The sequence below is a fragment of the Vombatus ursinus genome, unplaced genomic scaffold (assembly GCF_900497805.2).
Source record: "Vombatus ursinus unplaced genomic scaffold, bare-nosed wombat genome assembly UNPS02014799.1, whole genome shotgun sequence".
NCBI lineage: Eukaryota > Metazoa > Chordata > Mammalia > Diprotodontia > Vombatidae > Vombatus > Vombatus ursinus.
The window spans coordinates 28,395,113-28,413,675 of record NW_020954577.1 but is presented as its reverse complement, the minus strand read 5'-3'; the positions used below and the strand labels follow the sequence as shown (position 1 = coordinate 28,413,675).

The following is an 18,563-nucleotide window of genomic DNA, read 5'->3' as shown; positions in this document are numbered from 1 at the left end:
GATGCTGAGGTGAGTCAACCAAGAATGACCTCTTAGTCCCTTTGGCCAGCCTGTGGATGCATGTGTAACCTGCCTGGCTCCGTGAGCCACGATAGCCCTGCTGCTCTTGTCGAGCCCACTGCGGCACGAGGAGGCATAAGAAGTCACATATGTGCACAGAATGGAGCATTTGACGTTGGTGAGCTTACTATTAAGTTTGCTGCCTAACAGTATTAGCGTCTTTGCCCTGTCGAGGCTAATTATTTCCTCCCATCTCTCCTGCCTTCACTTTGGGTAACCAGCTCCAGGTGAGTAGTGGTACCACTCACTGGTGACAGTGGGCTGGTTGGCTAGGATATTTTCCAGATTGACTAAGACAGAGAAATCAGGAGTAAGACACAATCTGGCCAATTATAGGTTTTCTGCAAAAGTATAAATCTATTAAAATGACATTTGTGATCAAGTAGTTACTATAACATTTGTATAACTTTTAAAAGGATACCTTCTATAGCAAGATTTAAAGGTACTAGAAAAATTCAGTTCAAATCCAGCATCTCCAATGCCATGCAGACTGATTCTGGAGGACAGAAGATGAAGCATGCTATCCACCCCCTTTCTGGGAGCGGTGATAGACTTAAAATACATTTTCAAACATGATTGATGTGGGAATTGTTTTGATTGTATATATTAATTGCAAGGGTTTTCTTTTTCTTTGAATTATTTTAATTGTTCAGTGGGTATGGGTGAGTAGGAGATAAAATAAATACTTATAAACTGAAAAAATAATAAAATTCAGTTTGGAGGAAAAAAAGATTAAAAAGCAAATCCTGCTTCTCTTTCCACTAAATGTGTATTATTAATGTCTCCCTGCATAGTGTAATGTATCCCTGCATTGTTTTCTTTATTTTCCTTCAAGGAAAACTTTTATCTGTGGACCTGGGTGTTTGGGAAGCCAAAAAGCCCCAGGCCTTGCACATCAGATGATTACAGTAAATTTCACTGCTTTGTAGCTCACCGATGCTTCTAAGGGCCGGAGTCCTTCAAAGGCACAGGCTTGCTCATAAGGCTAGCCAGTGCTGAGCTCTTATTAACTAGCCAGTCTCTCATTAACATGAGAGAGAGCTGCTTTCTACCAATAATAGCACCGAAGCACTATACCCTAACCTTCTGGAAGAATAGAAACAGAAAATTGACCTCCTAAAAATCAGGATGCATTACTTTTCCCTGCATCTGTTTAAAAAAAAAAAAGCAGATGACAGTAGCTTTGCAGTCACTAAATGCTCTCTCTGGTAAATATGCTTCTTATTCCAACTAACTTATCCTGTCCACCCTGGTCAATGCTTGATTTGCACTGAAAGGACTTTCTTTGCTGTAGAAGGTTCTAGCAAGTTTTATACTTTATTAAAAACCTCTGACAAGGGGCTACTTCCTAAAGAGGCAGATTTTTATGAACTTTATGCCCTTTACAAACAAACTAGAAGTTTCAAAGTGGAGATTTACATTTGGTCAGCAAACATTTGTTTAAGTGGTTTCTCTGTCCCAAGCTCTGAAGTTACAAATTAAAGCAGAAACACCATCCGTGCTGTTGAGGAGAGAGACAACATGCCAGAAATTATGCATACAAGCTATATACAGTGTGAATGGGAGGCGCCAGCAGGATTTGATTGACATGATTTGGGGAAGAAAGTTCAAATTTGATATCATACTAGGGCTATTTGGGGACTGTGAAAGGTCCCCCAAGAGAAGGAGGAATTTGAAATGAGTCTGGAACAAAGTGAGGGAAACCATTGAATGGGAAGAACTCACCTGCCAGGCATGGCAGGTGGCCAGTGCAAAGACACTGGGGGTGGGGCGATGGAGTGGGGTGTGTAGGGAACAGAAAGAAGGCTGGTGTCTATGGCTGTTCAATATATGGATTTTGAAGTTGAAAGAGGGTTCATGGTCATCTAACTGATGGATCTGAGATCTCGCAGACATCAAGTATAGACAGTAAGTCTTAGCCATGATTTGGGGTTACTTTTCTGATGAAAACATGGTAGAAGGGATGTGAAATTTTCAGTTAAAGGACCTAAACTTGAATCCCGACCCTAGTACCTGAGTGATTTTGGGCAAGCCTCTTTCACTCCATGCGCCTAAGTTTCCTCATGTATAAAATGAGGAGGTTGAAGAAGATGATCTCTGAGGGCTCTCCCAGTTCTAAATCCCATGATCCAAATCTAGCGACTATGGCTCTCCCCAATGGATTGTCTTGTTCAATGTCTGTGTTAATTTCCAGCCCCATATTTAATGAAGGTCTAAGGCAATTCCCCTTCAGGAACTTTTATGTCAGAGCTACTGTTTGGGAAAGCAATTCAAAGTCAAAAGTGCATTTCACTGAGCATTAAACATATATTTCAAACCGCAGTCCATAAAAATTCTGCTGTCTATGAAGTATTTATTATGCTAGTGTCTTCCCTCTTATTGCCAGCAGTATATATTAAAATGAGCTGTAGACATAGATTGCTTTCACCTGAGATGGGAAGTAAATTACTTGGGAAAATGATGTGCCAGAAATGGTTGGCTTGGCTCCTGTATGCAAAATACCTTTGAAATAATCTCAGTGTATCACTTCGGGAAATGAAAAAAGGTCCTGAGGAAGCAGTAGTGCTAAGAATTAGACATTAGCATTCTGTTTATGGCTTTGGTTTTCTCCCTGGCCTCTCTGAGCAGCCACAACTTCTTTTAATTATATTAGTGGAGTTTATTTTTAAGGTACCTACTCTCTGATAGATGACATAAATTCTAGTAAGTGATGTTTAAAGAGCAGAAAATACTTAGAGCTATCATGAGAGAGTAACTGTTAATTAGAAGGGCTCGGGTTTAAATGAGCCTGGATTGCAAAGAGTAGCACACAGTATCAGACTTTTTCAGGGAGGACATTTGTCCTGTGGCACCGTAGGTCTGGGCTTTTCAAGGTTAAAGGAGCAGAGAGAACCAGATGCTGAGATAAACTCTGTGAGTGGTCTGATATCAGTCATGGGGATTTTGGTTGGCATGATTATCTAGAGAAAGTCCAATCATGATGCTGTATTAGAACTTACTTTTTTAATTTAATTTTATTTTTTGGCTTCTATGGAAATAAAAGACTAAAAAAATACCAATTATTTGCATGTAGGAAAATGTTCTGGTATCTTTTTTTTTTCCTCAGCTCTGGTCTTGGTCTAGATAGAATGGGGAGATTTAGATAACACTCTCATGTTACCTAAATGATAACAATATCACTTATTAGTAAATTTTAATATCACCTATTAACAATTAACTACTACTGATCACTACTATTTTAGTACTAGTAGCTACTAATTAATACTAATAATAGGAGTGTTTATATAGTACATTAAAGTTAGCAAAATACTATACATTACATATGTTTCATATCACAACAACAGTGAATGTTAGGTACTGTAGTTATTATTATCTTCATTTTACAGGTAAGGAAGGTAAGATTCAGAGAGATTTCCCATGGCTATTCATCTTTCAGACAAAAGTTAAAGAGGAGACTTGAAACTCGGGTCCCTACTAATCTCAAGTGGAAGCTTCTTTCCAACTATACTGTACTGCCTTATAATGGTATAACTTACACCACAGTTAAGTTACAGTTAAGATAACTCTTCTTCCCTCTCTGGCGAGTTCTCCATCTCCAAAGACCTGGCACAGCTCCCTAGACTTGTAGTGCTGCCCTGGAGTTGAGTATCCCTGAAGGGGAAAAGCAATTAGAGTCGCTAGGAGTTTGGCATCTTCTCCTCAGACTTGCGCAGTCCACCTAGCTCACAGCACAGTAAAAGTCAAAGTCTAGGCTTGTTTCTCCAAATGATGGCTTTATCCTTCACTTCTGTTTTCCTCTGGCTCCTGCTTGGCCAGGAGCATGGCAGAAGAACTCATTGTGACCTGCTGTTGCTGGCTTACATTCCTCCAGTTCCAGGTTTGGCCTGAGAGCTCTTTGCTGCTTTGACCCTGCCTTGGTCCACTTTCGGGGGGGTTTCTCTTCTCCTGGTGCCACATGTTTCACTGCTGCATATGATTCCTTTTGAGGGACCACAGGGCCACAGAGTGGGTGTGTCTGACCATCTTTATTTTGTTGATTCCTTTTCTCCCCATCCCTCTTCCTTGTAAAGGGTTAGTCAATGAGGGGACTCTAAGTCAGTAACATGGTGTCTGTGGCCCATGATTACCTTGCTCAAGATGAGTCCACACCTTATCACGGAGACGTCATCAATGCTAGGATTTCAAAGACTGCCTTGTTAAACACAAGGAGTTAGCATGATCAAGAGAATCTCTCAGGCAGGCCATACTAGTCCTTACATTGGGAATAGAGCTTAATCTAAATTTGAACTATTGTTTCCATTCTGCTTTTTCATCAAAATCAAGACCAGCCCCAGAGAAAATGATGAAGTGCCTGATTTACCTTTGGTGTCCTTCTTCTATCTCTGCCTTCTTCTTCATGAGATACCTCTTCAGCCTGTCCATGGCCTTCAGCTTACCCCTGTACACCTTCAAAAGAGGAAATAGAAGAGCCCTCTCCATATAAAAAACATTGTGTTCTTTACCCATTATTTGGTCCCACAAGGCATGAGACAGGATACCTCCCCCTTCCACACCCAAACTTGATTCTAATAACTTTATACTCTGGACTTCTTTTCTCACTTCATAACCTGTCCCGTGTTTCATTCCTTAAGACTCTGAAAGGTGATTGGGTTATTAATCTTCAGTAAATTAATTCTGAGTTACAGTAGGAATAAAGCTGATTGGGTGTCTGTACTAAGTTTGGCACCAATATGGAGGTGGAAGAGGGGGAACCCAGGCTGGCTGAGGAGGAGCCCAGGTCAGAAATGGAGCCAATTTGTGCCAATCAGCAGTGGGGTTGGGCCTATGAGTGGCCACTGCACGTCAAGCCTGGGAGAAATAGGAAGCCCTAAGCTTCACCAAAAAAAAAAAAAAAAGAATTTCTGGAGATCACCAGCAAAATGGGAGTCTGTAGCAACCATGAGAATTTCAGGACATGTCTAGCTGAAGGTTAAGAGATATGATGGTGCTACCTTTGGGTGATTTTCTCTAGGTCACATTGACATGGGCAGCTACCTCTTCTGTGTACAGTTTAGCTCAGCTTCAGCTTAAATAATACTGATCTGTGCTTTAGGTTTCCAGGAAAGAGAATGTTTCCTAGTATCACGGGATCATAGATCTTGGGCTAGAATGAAAGAACATTTTGGAAAAAATCAGCCCCAAGGGTTATTAAAAACCAAAATGAAACCTACTCTTCACTCCATCACAAGTATTGAAACTGTTTGCCTCATTTCTGTTAGATGTTATAGGTAACCATGGAACCATGAGACTTTCAGGACCAGCAGTTAGAATTGGATTGTTGTATCCCACAGGTAGTGTGGGAAAAGTCATACCTTATACAAAATGGCCAAAGTGTGGGGCTGGGGAAATCATTCCTCATACAGAAAATTATACCTTTTGTTTACGTTTAGACTTAGGTCTTTGACAATATGCAGCAAATGTGACTTAGAGAAAAAAGTACTGACATAATGGGATCTGGGTTCTGCTCCTCATTTGGCCACTGACTAGGAATGCAACCATGAGCATTTAACTTCACTGTTTTGTGCCTCAGTTTCCCTATCCTAAAAGTAAAGGTATTTTTCATTAAAAAATTTTAATCAGAAGTGAACATGAAAGATGTCCCATCATTTCTCATAGACGTTTTATGGTGTGGGTGGATGAGGGAGGGAATATCAGGTAACAGATGTTGAAATGTTTTGAGTTATTTTTAAAGAAGAAAAAAGTCCTTTATCAACCCAAGGTGCTATTATTTTTATTTCTCAAATTAATCTTATTTTTAAACTTTTCTGAAGACATTAGACTCTAGTCAAGCTACAATGAATACTGTTGTTGAAACTTTTTTTGTTTAATTCAGGTGTAGGGGTGAGAAGGGAGAACATTTCAAGTATAGGAGAAAGCCTGTACAAAGGTACAAAGATAGGAGATGTAGCACCTCTTTCGATGAACCAGAAATAGGCTATTGTGGATAGAGGCTGGAGGGGAATCAAGTGTAGGAAAATAGGAAAGGTAGGAACAGGCCAGTTGTAAAGAGCTTTAAAATTCTAGGCAGATCCTGGAGGTGATAGGAAGCCGCTGGAGTTTATTGAGTAGGGGGTTGACATGGCCAGACCTAAACTTTAGGAAAATCAATTTGGCAGCTGAGTAGTAGGGAGAGAATTGAGGCAGGGCAAGCAATTAGAAGGCTATTGCAATAGTCCAGGTAATGAGGTCCTGAACTAAGGCTGTGACTATTCAGGTGGAGAGAAGGAGATGTATAAATGTGGTAAAAGCAGAAATAATCAGATGAGGCAATGGACTGAATACTTGGGTTAAGTGGGAGTAAGGGATTGAAAATGGTGAGGTTGTGAGCCCTTGACAGTGATAGGAATGTTTGGAAGTGAAGGTTTGAGAAGCTAAGATATGTGAGTTCCATTTTGGACACGGTAAGTTCGGGATGCCTACAGGCCATCCAGTTCTAGATGTCCAAAAAGTGATGCCTCCTGGTGGTCAGGAGGGATAGTAGTGCTGGATGTATAGGTATGGGAATCACAAAGATGATCATTAAGCCCCTGGGAGCCAATGAGATCACTGAGGGAGATAGTATAGAGAAGGGAGAGAAGAGGAATCATCCTGAAGTTGAATTTTCATCCTGAAAAATTCATCCTGGTAGAGGCCACTCTTGAAGGTTTTTGATCCATGCCAATGGAGGAGGCTCTCAATCCAGACAAAAGTTGAGAAACTGATTTCCTCCAGAGGAGTATGGAGGAAATGTGTGCTTCATTATGCTGTGAGAACGACTCTACGTTCTCAAAGGAAATCCCAGGAGACCTGAAGCTCTGTGTTCTAGGCCGATTGGCCCACTAGATGTTCCCCAGTTTCTACATTCCATCACCACACTCCAGGATTCTGCCCAGAATGCCTTCCTTTGAAAACTTCCTCCCTTCTTAGGATCCCCTAGTTTCCCTCAAGCCTCGACTCAGGTACAAATCTTTACATAAAATCTCTTCTAGTTTCTCTCCTGAAATTACCTTGTATTTGTTCATGTGTATCTGTTGTGACTCCCCAGTGGAATGTAAGCTCCTTGAAGGCAGGGGCTACTTTTTGCTTTTTTTTTTTTACCCCCACATTGTTTAGCATGGTGCCTGCACATGCATAATAAATGCTTGTTGACTGGCTGATATTGTTTCATTTGGTTCTCTATATGTTGTTCTAGGCACTGTTCTAGGCACTGAGGAGACAAAGGAAAAAAATCCTTTCCATGGAGGAAGGAGCTTATACTGTAATGGGAGAGATGCCTACACGTATAAGGGTATATATATCAAAATATCACCTACAAAACAGATACAAAACAGTAACTTTGGAGAAATGAGAAGGCACTAAGAAGTGGGGGGTATGGGGACTAGCAAAGATCTTAATACAGTAAATCTAGTACCTGATTTGAATCTTGAAGGAAAACAGAGATGGAGATAGGAAGGGCACATTAGAGATGGAGTTATTAGTATTATTATTTTTATGTATTGTCATTGTGTGCAATCAGATAATATACATGTCATCCGAAAGGATCACTGTTCATTCATCATAGATACTCATTCATCTAAAGTTGGGTCATAGTGCCGTATAATAATAACATTTTTAATAGGATATATTTAGTTAATTAGAACATTTAGACCGGGAGTTCTCCAAGTATGACCCAGGGACCTCTGGAGCTCCTCAAGACCCTTTTAAAGTGTCTGTAAGGTCAAAGTTATTTTCATAATAATACTGAAACATTTTAATTTCTGATACAGGAAACATCATTAGATGTTGAGTGTACATAAAATAAAGCTCTTTGAGGGTGATTCATCAGAGTGAAAAGGGGTTTTAAGACAAAAAGTTGGGCAGAGAACCATTCCCCTAGGTCATCTTCTATAAGGATGGCTTTCAGTGAAAAGATCCCAGGTCATGATTATCTCCAGACCAATACTCCATAAAAAGCAAAATATGCTTGCAAAGATTTTATTTATTATTTACATAAGGTTTTGTTTGTCTCTTGGCATATATAAATTCCCAAGAGTTCTGTGGGCATGTTCTTTAATTATAATATGATATAATAATAATATATATTGTTTGTTGTAGGATGTCTTTTGCTCTTAAAACCAAATAAATTTCCCTACATTGTGAATTTTTGATAAAAATGATGATGCTTTTTATTTTGTGTCTAATGGCTCCATATTCCAAACAAAACATTGCAACAGTGTTTTTTTCATGAATATGAAAATATATAGGTATGGGGCTTTCCAATTGCAGCATAGTTGTATTTGCAAATATACAATTCCATGATTGAAATGAAGCTGAGTTTCTTTTTCCTTTCCCAGGAGAATACTTCACAGGGACCTAAAAGCAAAGAACATTTTTTTGAAAAATAACCTACTTAAAATTGGTAAGATTTTTCTTTATATTGGTAATTGTGCAGTAGCGAAACACTGAATTCTAACTGTCTTTGCATATCAAATTAAATTGCATGGTATTGGGAGTGGCTTAGTTAATAGGAATTCATTAGTTTATAAACACTATAATCTCTCATTTTTACCGGGATCCATAAAACATAAGTCTGAATCGATTTTGAAACCAAAATCCATTATCTTGTTTTTGTAACCTATGCTCTCTAAATGGGAGAAAAAAGTATATGCCCACTTATGTAGAAAATTTGCAATTAATTGGACTTGTCTCCTGGCTTAATGGATTACTACAGGTTCTCTGCTTATTTTCTGATGTCCATAAGCACTTATTACAGATAATTAAAGTGGGGATGAAATAGTTTTGTTAACCTTTTGTCCTTTCTGGTAATTATTTAGACCTCAATACCAACCCTCAATGATTATTTATTAGATTTACTAATCTAAACTTTTCTTTTTTTTAATAGAATAAGCAAACATAAAACCTAGCAACAGTAATTAGTGAAGAATAAGCAGGGGGTGGCTGGCAGAAATCTGATTTTTAAATTTTATAGTTTTGCCTTGGAAAACCATAGGTTTTTATTTGCGCATGAAATTTCCTTTTTGCTGGTGAGGCTGAAACTTTTCCTGTTTCTGCCAAAATCACTGACTGTATCAAATGCAGCTTTGTCTTTATGCCAAGTTGTTGACTTGTACCAGATGTTCCTTTCCCCAGGGTTCTTCTCTAAGGAGGAGTCCATTGTTGGCCAGGTGTTGGTCACCAGTGAGGCTAGTCACCTCTTTGGCAGCAGAGTAGTGGCAGGTTTTTTTGGCCACACCAGCCCTTGAACACAGTCTACTAAAATTGCACATGGACCTTGAGCTTCACTGGTGTCATGAGAATGAAGTAATACATTTTTGAAGCATGAAGGTAGTTGCCATTATTATATAATTGTGGAATTAACACTATGACTTTCATTTTTTTCTTTGAAAAATAATATGCTTGAGTATTTCAATGGACACTTTGACGCAGGTACCCATTTAATTGTTGCATGCCATCTCATTTGGTGCACCTCTCTTCCATAATTCCTCCGTGGGGTCCATCCAGTATGCTGAGGGTCTCTTCCCTAGAATTCTAGGCCTTGTATGGGGAGCAGTTATCCCTGAAACAAAGAAAAATAATATTTTGGAGGGAAAAAATTGATGTTAATTACGTAATTCCTAGGGTATGATAATGAATTGAATTGATTTGGTTAATTTTTAGAAGTAATAATAAGATTAATTTTTGTCTTGAGGGGATTTTGGAGTCTCCCGGCTCTTAATGGGATCATGTGACCTGGCAACGACTTTCACCGGGACGCCTTACTACATGAGCCCCGAGGCGCTGAAACATCAAGGTTATGACACCAAGTCTGACATTTGGTGAGTGAGCATTCTGTTCTTTCTGGTGGAGTATCCTGGTTGTGGTGAGGTGAGGAAGGAATTCTGCCCTCTGCTTGGATCTCCACCCGCTGTCCTGTGGGAAGCCTTAGTTCTTCTTCCTTTAGCCAAGGAATAATTGTTTGACGTGAGGGGAAATAAGAAAACCTTGAGATCTTGGTGGTTGGCTTTTTTCTGTATTCTATTACAGAATTTGAGAGATTTATTGTAATGACTTAGAAGGTTCGCTTCATTTGAGTTTAATTGACTGTTGCGGTGTTTTCTTGAGAGACAGCTTCATGTAGTCAAAAGAACGCAGGCCTTGGAATTAGGAAGACTTTAGTCAGATCCATCCTCTGATATAACCTCCGTTTCCTTATCTGTAAAACAGGGATAATAATGCCTTTATTACTTACACTTCCTCGTTGTTGGGAAGAGCAAATGAAATAACGTATGTGAAGGGCCTTTTAAACCTTAAAGTGCTGTATAAATATCAGTCATTATTATCTGCATCATCATCATCATCATCATCATTAAAGGAAGTTCTCAAGGTCCCTTGGGATATGAGCATTAAACAAACTGAATAAATATCCCTGATGGGCACCAGAGAGTGCGCTTAGTTGTAACCACGCTCTTGGCTTTCATTTTAAAATTATGTCCCATCTTCATAGAAAGTGCGTTACTTTTCTCTGATACCCTTTCATCTTGATGCATTTAAGTAATTTCTTTTGAAAAGTGAATGGGTTTTCTGCGACAGGTGCAGTGAGAGGATTCCTTTGTTAATGTGCCAGGGAAATCCTTAGGCCATATCATGAAACCAGTTTAAGCCTCTATTCAAAATCATTTCTGAAAAATGTTTCAAACATGTATTCCTTTGTAAGAGATATGGGAGCTTGGCGGCACCACAGATTCGCCTTCCTGAGTTCAAATCTGGCCTCAGACACTTACTAGCTGGGTGACCCTGGGCAAGTCATTTCACCTTGTTTGCCTCAGTTTCCTCATGTGTAAAATGAGCTAGAGAAGGAAATGGCAAACCACTCCAGTATCTCTGCCAAGAAAACCCCAGATGGGGCCACAGAGTCAGATATGATTGAAACTACTGAACAACAATAACAACAAAAGGGATATGGGCTCTTCACAGACAGAGGTCATGCAGTGGAGAGAGTGCCGGTCCTTGAGTCTGGAAGAACTGAATTAAAATCTGGCTTTAGATCCTTACTAGCTGTGTGACTGTGGGAATATCACTTTAACCCCTACCTGCCTCAGTTTCCCTATCTGTAGAATGAGCAGTAGAACTAGATGAACTTTGAGGTCATTTCAAGGGTAAATCTAGGATCATATCATAGTATAAGAATACCCCTCCTGAGGCAGTATGTAAATATTTCAGGTTACTCAATATTGATGGGGCAGCTTAACCATGACCTTGACCGTTTGATAATTTGGTATTCAAATGAACTTAGATGTGGGCCCAAAATAGAAGGGACATTTTACTTGTGTACTCTTTTTAAAAAAATTATAATATGTAATGTTATCTCCATCTGATTGTGGACAAAAAAATAGTCATATGGACATTTTTATAGAGCTCATGTTTTCAGGAAAAAGAGATGTTCTATAAGGTTTTAAACAGGACAGTCAGGAATAATTCTCTCATCTGGTCCTGATCTGCCTCAAAGCCTGTTACTCTCTATTAAACGCACAGAAGGTTTTCACTTGAACGTAAGTAGAAGACATCAGTGGGGTCATCCATTGCATCTGGGGCCATGAACAGTCATTTTTGTCTTGCCACTGAACTTTGATGACTCTGGAAGAAAGAGTAAGCCTAACAACTTTGTGCAACTCTGCCTCACTTAAACCTAATTCACACAAGTCAAGACGTCCCCTGTGATGTCAGTGGTCCTCTCTGAAAACAAAGGATGAACAACAACAGTGAATTATTAGTATTCTCATCATTCAATATAAGATTATATTTATGCAAATAGCAGAACTGATAGTACTCCTAGTTTCTGCTGTAGGAGTTTAACTTTATGCTGTATTAATTTTATAATTGAGTCAGTTTTTTCTCTGAGTTAGTTTAAAGTTATGAGCCAACTTGTCATCTTCCCCAAAAGGTATATTATGTCCTTGCCTGTCCTTGTATAATTAAGGAGGGTCTTATCTCCCTGACAAACTCATCTAAGCACCAGAGCGTCTGCCAACTCGGGTTCATTAACAAGGTCTGCAAGATGTTGATGGGTCATATAAAATAATTAACATTCCTTAATTGTTACAGAGATAGTTACTAGCCCTGGAGCCTGCTTCCTTTAAAATAATTAATCATGTTGTTCCCACCCCCGTGAGGCACAGAGAAGACTAAAAGATTCTTTCCTGAAAGACTGAGGGAGTCAGCTGTCATCTCAGAGAAAGACTAAAAAGATATTTCCTGAAAAGAATGATGTGGAGAGGTATCCTGAAGAGAATTCTTGAGAGACTTTTAACAACCAATCTGAGAGAACTGAATGATGGAACTGTGTTTCCAGAACTGAGAAGACGTCAACAGTTGAAGCTAATGGTTAGAGGTGACTCTGGTAGTACTTTTTCTCACAACTAATACATTGTTGAAATATTAAAATATGTCTTTGTATTGTTTGCTATACTATTATTAAGTTGCATAGCCAGTAATATTGATGTTTGAGAAATAAGTATATGTTTCTGGGAAAAGAAGTTTCTGTGGTTTATTTAGGAGCTGGGGTGAAGGTTCAGAGTTAATTGATTATAATGAGAGATTGTACGTTTCTGTTCATTTAAATGGAAATATCAGAACATACTCTTAACTGCCTTAGAAATTGAGTAGATAATTAATAAAGAAATTAGCTGATAGCACCTGGAGATGGATGACCACCCCAAACAGTAAGCCACATGTTGGAGAATCATCCTGAGATCTTTGAGCCTGTGTGTGGTACCTGAGGAGTATAGGGTAATGTCCTACATCATTGTAATTAGTTTGTTTTATTTTAACATTAAAAATTATTAACATCTTTTCTTTTTTTTATTAGTTTTGATTTATCAACAATCACTTCCATAAGCTTTTGAGTTTTACATTTTTTCTTCCCCTCTCTCCCCACTTCCCTTCCCAAGATGGCATGCAATCTGATAGAGGCTATACATATACATTCCTATTAAACATATTTTCACATTAGTGATGTTGTAAGGAAGAATTAGAACCAATAGGAGGAACCACCAGAAGAGAAAACGAAACAAAACAGAAGAAAAAAATAGCAAATAGCATGCTTTGATCTGCATTCAAACTCCATAGTTCTTTCTCTGAATGTGGAGAGCATTTTCCATCATGAGACCTTTGGGGATGTCTTAGATCCTTGCATTAACATCTTTTCTTTTTTGTGTTACCTTAGTTTCCAGATATATCTTTCCCTCTCTTCCCCCCAGAGAGCCACACCTTTTAACAAAGAATAATAAAGGAAGGAAGGAAGAGAACAGGAAAGAGAAAAAAAAGAAAACTCTACAGAAAGCTGACACATTAACCAAATCTGACAGTCCATGTAGTGTTCCACACCCATAGTCTCCCACTTCTGGGAAGGAGAAAGAGGTGCATTTTCTCTTCTCTTCTTCAGGGCTGAGCTTGATCACTATAATTACACCCCATTCAGCTTTGTGATAGCAGGAGCAGTAGTGTAGCTGTTGCTAGTCTTTCCGTTTACATTGTAGTAGTCACTGGGTCTGCTGTTTACCTGGTTCACTTGAATAAAGGGGAAGTACTTACTGGAGCGCATATAGAGGGGTGGCCTTATGCAGTGGGAAATAGATTGGATTTGGGGTCAGGGAATTTTATTTGGGGTTAGGGGATTTAAATCGCAGCTCTGTAGGGTATCATTGCACAATTCACTTAACCTCTCCAGGCCTCGGTTTTCTCATCTTGCAAACTGACCAGGTCGGACTGGATGTCCTCTGAAATTTTTCTCACTCTAAATCCATGATCTTTGTCACTCAGATCCTCTACCTACACACACTCTTGTATCATTTTGCTTCTTGGTACTCCTGGCAACAAAGAAGAAAATAGCTTCCTCTTCTCAACAAATGTTGATCCCCTTTTCTATCCGAGAGATGACATCCGGTGACAGCAAATCCACACATACGTGTTGCACACCCAGAAGATGCTTTTGTCCTCCGCAGTGTCTGTGATTTCCCACACTTACGTTTCTTGTACACAGCACATCAGAAACAGCCTCAGTCCCTTGCACTCTATTGAAGATACATGAGTCACACAGTCACAAGAATATCTGAGTCAAGCCAACCTTCTTGTCAGAACCTCTAGGATGTTGTGAAGCATGGGCTGGGAGATGCAGCTTTCCTTTGCAGCTCTTTTCATAGAGATTATTTTCTACCCCACGAGATGAGAGCTGAGAAGCCAGCAGCCCTCAGCCCCAAATGACAAACTTAATATGAACGTGGTAATGACTTTGATTATATCCACATCAAAGATGGCCTCATCTGTTAATGAAATTTCCACTGTAAAACTGAGAACGGCAAGAATAAAAGTGAATGTCCAATTACAGTGATGGATAGAAAAGTGTGATGGGCAATGTCTGGGAGGCCCTAGGAGAAAATTTAGGTCTTGTAAGGTTAAAAACTCAGCAGTAGATTTCAGTGTTGGAACATCTGTTTATGGCAGAATAGTTTCATTACAATTTGGAAATACTCTTGAGTGAATGATATGTTTTATATTAGCACCAGTGACTGTAAATACCATACTTATAATATTCTTGAAATGTGATTTTGCTAGAATGGTGTTAACCCTCCTGTTCACTCCCCTCCCCGTTTAATAGATTCTAGTGGCTTCTTACACTCTGGAATGAAATTTAAACTCTGTTTAGTAGTGCCCTCTTAACTCTGCTTTTTCCTTCCTGGGTTTGGCCACCATCCCTCAGTTACCATCTCACCCTGGAACTTCCCTCAGCATCTGGAACATCCCTCTGCCATGTCTGCCCCTTCTCCTACTGGTGAATTCCTCCTGGGGTCTCCATTTTGGGGAGACCCTACATGGGTACTTTCCCTCATATCTCCTGCTTTTCAGCTCCATTTTGTGTGTCCTCTTCCCCCATTAGGATGTAAGCTCCTTGAGGGCAGGGGCTAACTTTGTTTTTGCTTATATTTGTATCCCCTGTGCTTAGCACAAATGCCTCTTGCTTGCCTTTGGCATTTAAAGCTCTTCCCAACCTAGTTTCTCCCTACTTTTCTAATCTTCTTACATGTCATTCCCCAATATGCAATATACACCCTAGCTACCCTAAATTCTCTGATATGTTCTTATGTAAATGCTGCTAAATGAAGATGGAGAAAATTCTGCAACTGTTCTGACTGAGTCACTATAAATTTATGTCATACCACTTCAACTGAGATCTTGCTGCTGCTGGACAATCCTATTATACCTCCCTTATCAGCTTACTATCCCACTCTTCACAGTGGTTCTCCCGATCATGCCAAGCATGATCTCCGGTGGCAGAATGCGCGGATGAGAACATTTTGTTCCAAGGGCCATGAAGGCAGCTGAAGCCACGGTCATCCATCTGACGCTTCCCTGGGCCACTGTTTGTCACCTTGATTTTTTGTCCTGCCACTAGGACTTCAATGACTGAAAGAGTGAGTGAGGCTGATGACTTTGTGCAACTCTGCCTCACTTAAATCCAGTTCACAGTGCAAGTCAAGAAGTCTCCTGTGATGTCATTAGTCCTCTTCAAAAACAAAGGACGAACAACAACACAATTTCCCATGGCTCCTCCTCCTCCCACCCTCTCAGATGGGAATTTTGCCTCATATTTTACATAAAAAATTAAGGCCATTTGTCACAAGTTTCTTCTCCCCTCTTCCTCATCCTCTGTCACTCAGATGCCTTCTACCATAATGAAGTAGCCTTACTCCTTACCAAGGTTAGCCTCTCTCCTTGTTCAAGTGATCCCATTCCACCCCATCCCCTCCCACAAATTTTCCTCCTCTGTCAATCTCACAGTTTCGCTTATCTTTAATCTCTTCCTATCTGCTGGCTTATTCCCTACTGCCTACAGACATGCCCATATTTCCCTCATCCTTAAAACTCTCACTTGGTCCTTCCATCCCTGTTAACTATCATTCCGTATCTCTTCTGCCCTTTGCAGCTAAACTCCTCAAAAAAGGCCACTTACAGTAGTAAGTGCCTCCACTTTCTCCCCTCCCTCTTTAATGCCCTATAATCTGACTTCTGACCTTATCTTTCTTCTGGAACTACTCCCAGAGTTACCAATGATTTCTTCATCACCAAATCTAATGACATTTTCTCAATCCTCATTCTCCTCCATCTCTCTGCAGCCTTTGACACCATCACTCCCTATTCTTTGATACTGTCTTCTCTCTGGATTTTTGGGACATCACGTCTCATCGTTCTCTCCTACCTGTCTGACCCTTCTTTGCTGGATCTTCCTCCACACCATGCCCTATAACCATACGTGTCCCTCAAGGTTCTGTCCTGGACCCTCTTCTCCCTCTGTACTACTTCACTGGGTGATCTCATCAGTTACCGTAGATTTAATTACCATCTCTATGCTGATGTTTTGCAGATCTACCTATCCTGCCCCAAACTCTCTCCTGACCTCCAATCATGAACCCCTAACTGTCTTTCAGATATCTCAAGCTGGATGTCCAGTAGGCATCTTAAACTCAACACACCCAAATTTGGACCAACAGGTCCAAAGAGACCTTGTTATCTTTCACCCTAAACCTCCCCCAATCTTATTTTCCCTATTACTGTACAGGTCAATGCCACCCTCCTAGTCCTTCAGGCTCTCAACCTTGGGGGTCATCCTGGACTCCTCACTCTCACCACCCCCATGTCCAAGTTATCACCAAGGCCTGTTAATTCCACCTCTGCAGCATTTCTTCAACATGGCCCTTTCTCTCCTCTGACACTGTCACCCCTCTGGTATAGACCCTCATCACCTCATGCCTGGATTATTGCAATAGTTCCGGGGGGAGGGATCTGCCTGGCTTAAGTCTCTCCCCATTCCAATCCTCCATTCAAAGTGACTTTCCTAGGAAGGTCCAATTATGAAGGTCCACCACCCCTGCCTACTCAGTAAGTTCTCACCGCTCCCTATCACCTCCAGGCAAATACAAAATCCTTTGGTTGGCATTTAAAGCCTTTCGTAATCTAGCCCCTTCCTACCTTTTCAGTCTTCTTACACATTACTCCCCATCTATCCTCTCTGCACATCGCACTCCACCTTCTGCCGTCTCAGTGGCTGTCACCCAAACCTGGAATGCTCTCCCTCTCTTCTTCCTCCTGGCTTCTTTGACTTTCTTCAAGACTACTGAAAGCCTGCATTCTGCCAGAGGTCCATCTGCACCATACAACCCTTAGATTATCTCCCATTTTTACAGTATATATCTTACCTATTTTGTATGTGCAATTTTTGTATTTTTTTATTTCCCATTAGATTGTGAACTCACTGGGGTCAAGGACCATTCCCCCCCTCCAGTTTCTTTGCATTCTTAGCACTTAATATAGCCCCTGGAACCTTGTAAATGTTTAATGAATGTTCATTGACTGACCAAAATAGCAGCTCTAGTCCCAATCTTATTAAAAAAAAAACTCCTCTTTTAACATGAATCCATGATGTCTAATTCAATTGTTTGTAATCAGGAAGAATTTTTACTAAAATTGAATTTCATCCAAAACTTATATTTGGACCACTGATTAAATGAACATCTAATGCTTTTGTTGACTTGGTTTTCCTCTACAAACAGATACATAGCAGTAATCATCAAAGCTGTTTAGTAATGGTTTAGAAAATAGAAAATCAAAGACTAGATAATGAATAATCAGACATAATTGACTTTACTAACCCAATGTTTGATAAACTGAAGAACCAAAATTACTTGGAATGAAGAATCAGACATAATTGACTTTACCAACCCAGTAATTGATCAACTCAAGAACCAAAATTACATGGGGAACAAGTTTTAGTTTGGCAAGGACTGCTGGACAAATTGAATTGTGAGAAAAATGAGGTTGAGACCGATATCTTATACCATTTGCCACAATAAGCTCTAAATGAATAAATGACCTAAATATTAAAGGTTCATTCAAAAAAGATTAGATGAGAACTAGGCCAAGATACCTATCACAGTTACAACTGGGGAAGAATATTCTTAGCCACAGAGCGATAGAGGTAATCACAAAAGATAAAATTGATAATTTCAACTATTTGAAATCGAATAGCTTTTACACAAAGAAAATCAAATCAACATAACTAGAGTAAGAAGAGAATTGGTTGATTGTGAAAAAAAATTGGCATTAGATATCTCTGATAAGGATCTTTATATTCCTGTATATATACACACACACACACACACACACACAAACACATACATATATATATATGTATATATATATATATAATACATACACACACATATATTCCAAAATATAAGACCAGTCCAAAACAGATGTAAGTGAATTTTTCCTAGTGAATTCAATTCACTCAGCATTTGTTAAAATACTACTACATTCAAGTACTATACTAGGTAGACACTAGATATATTATCATTCAATAAAACTAACCTCATGGCTTTCTCTTTCCTTTCCCTCTTTGAAAGATGAACCCCAAACACACTGAAAATCACTTTGTTGCCACTTCATGTTTTATG

The 18,563-nt window shown here is 39.6% G+C and overlaps 1 protein-coding gene across 3 annotated transcripts in view; it reads left to right on the top strand.

Moving 5' to 3' along the window:
* NEK11 (NIMA related kinase 11) overlaps positions 1–18,563 on the top strand; it is a 272,217-nt gene that overhangs the window by 84,698 nt on the left and 168,956 nt on the right. For all 3 annotated transcript variants that reach the window (XM_027872170.1, XM_027872168.1, XM_027872169.1), the window contains exons 5-6: positions 8,412–8,476; positions 9,767–9,893. In XM_027872170.1, coding sequence (XP_027727971.1) covers positions 8,412–8,476; positions 9,767–9,893 — 192 coding nt within the window. The remainder of the gene's footprint in view (positions 1–8,411; positions 8,477–9,766; positions 9,894–18,563) is intronic.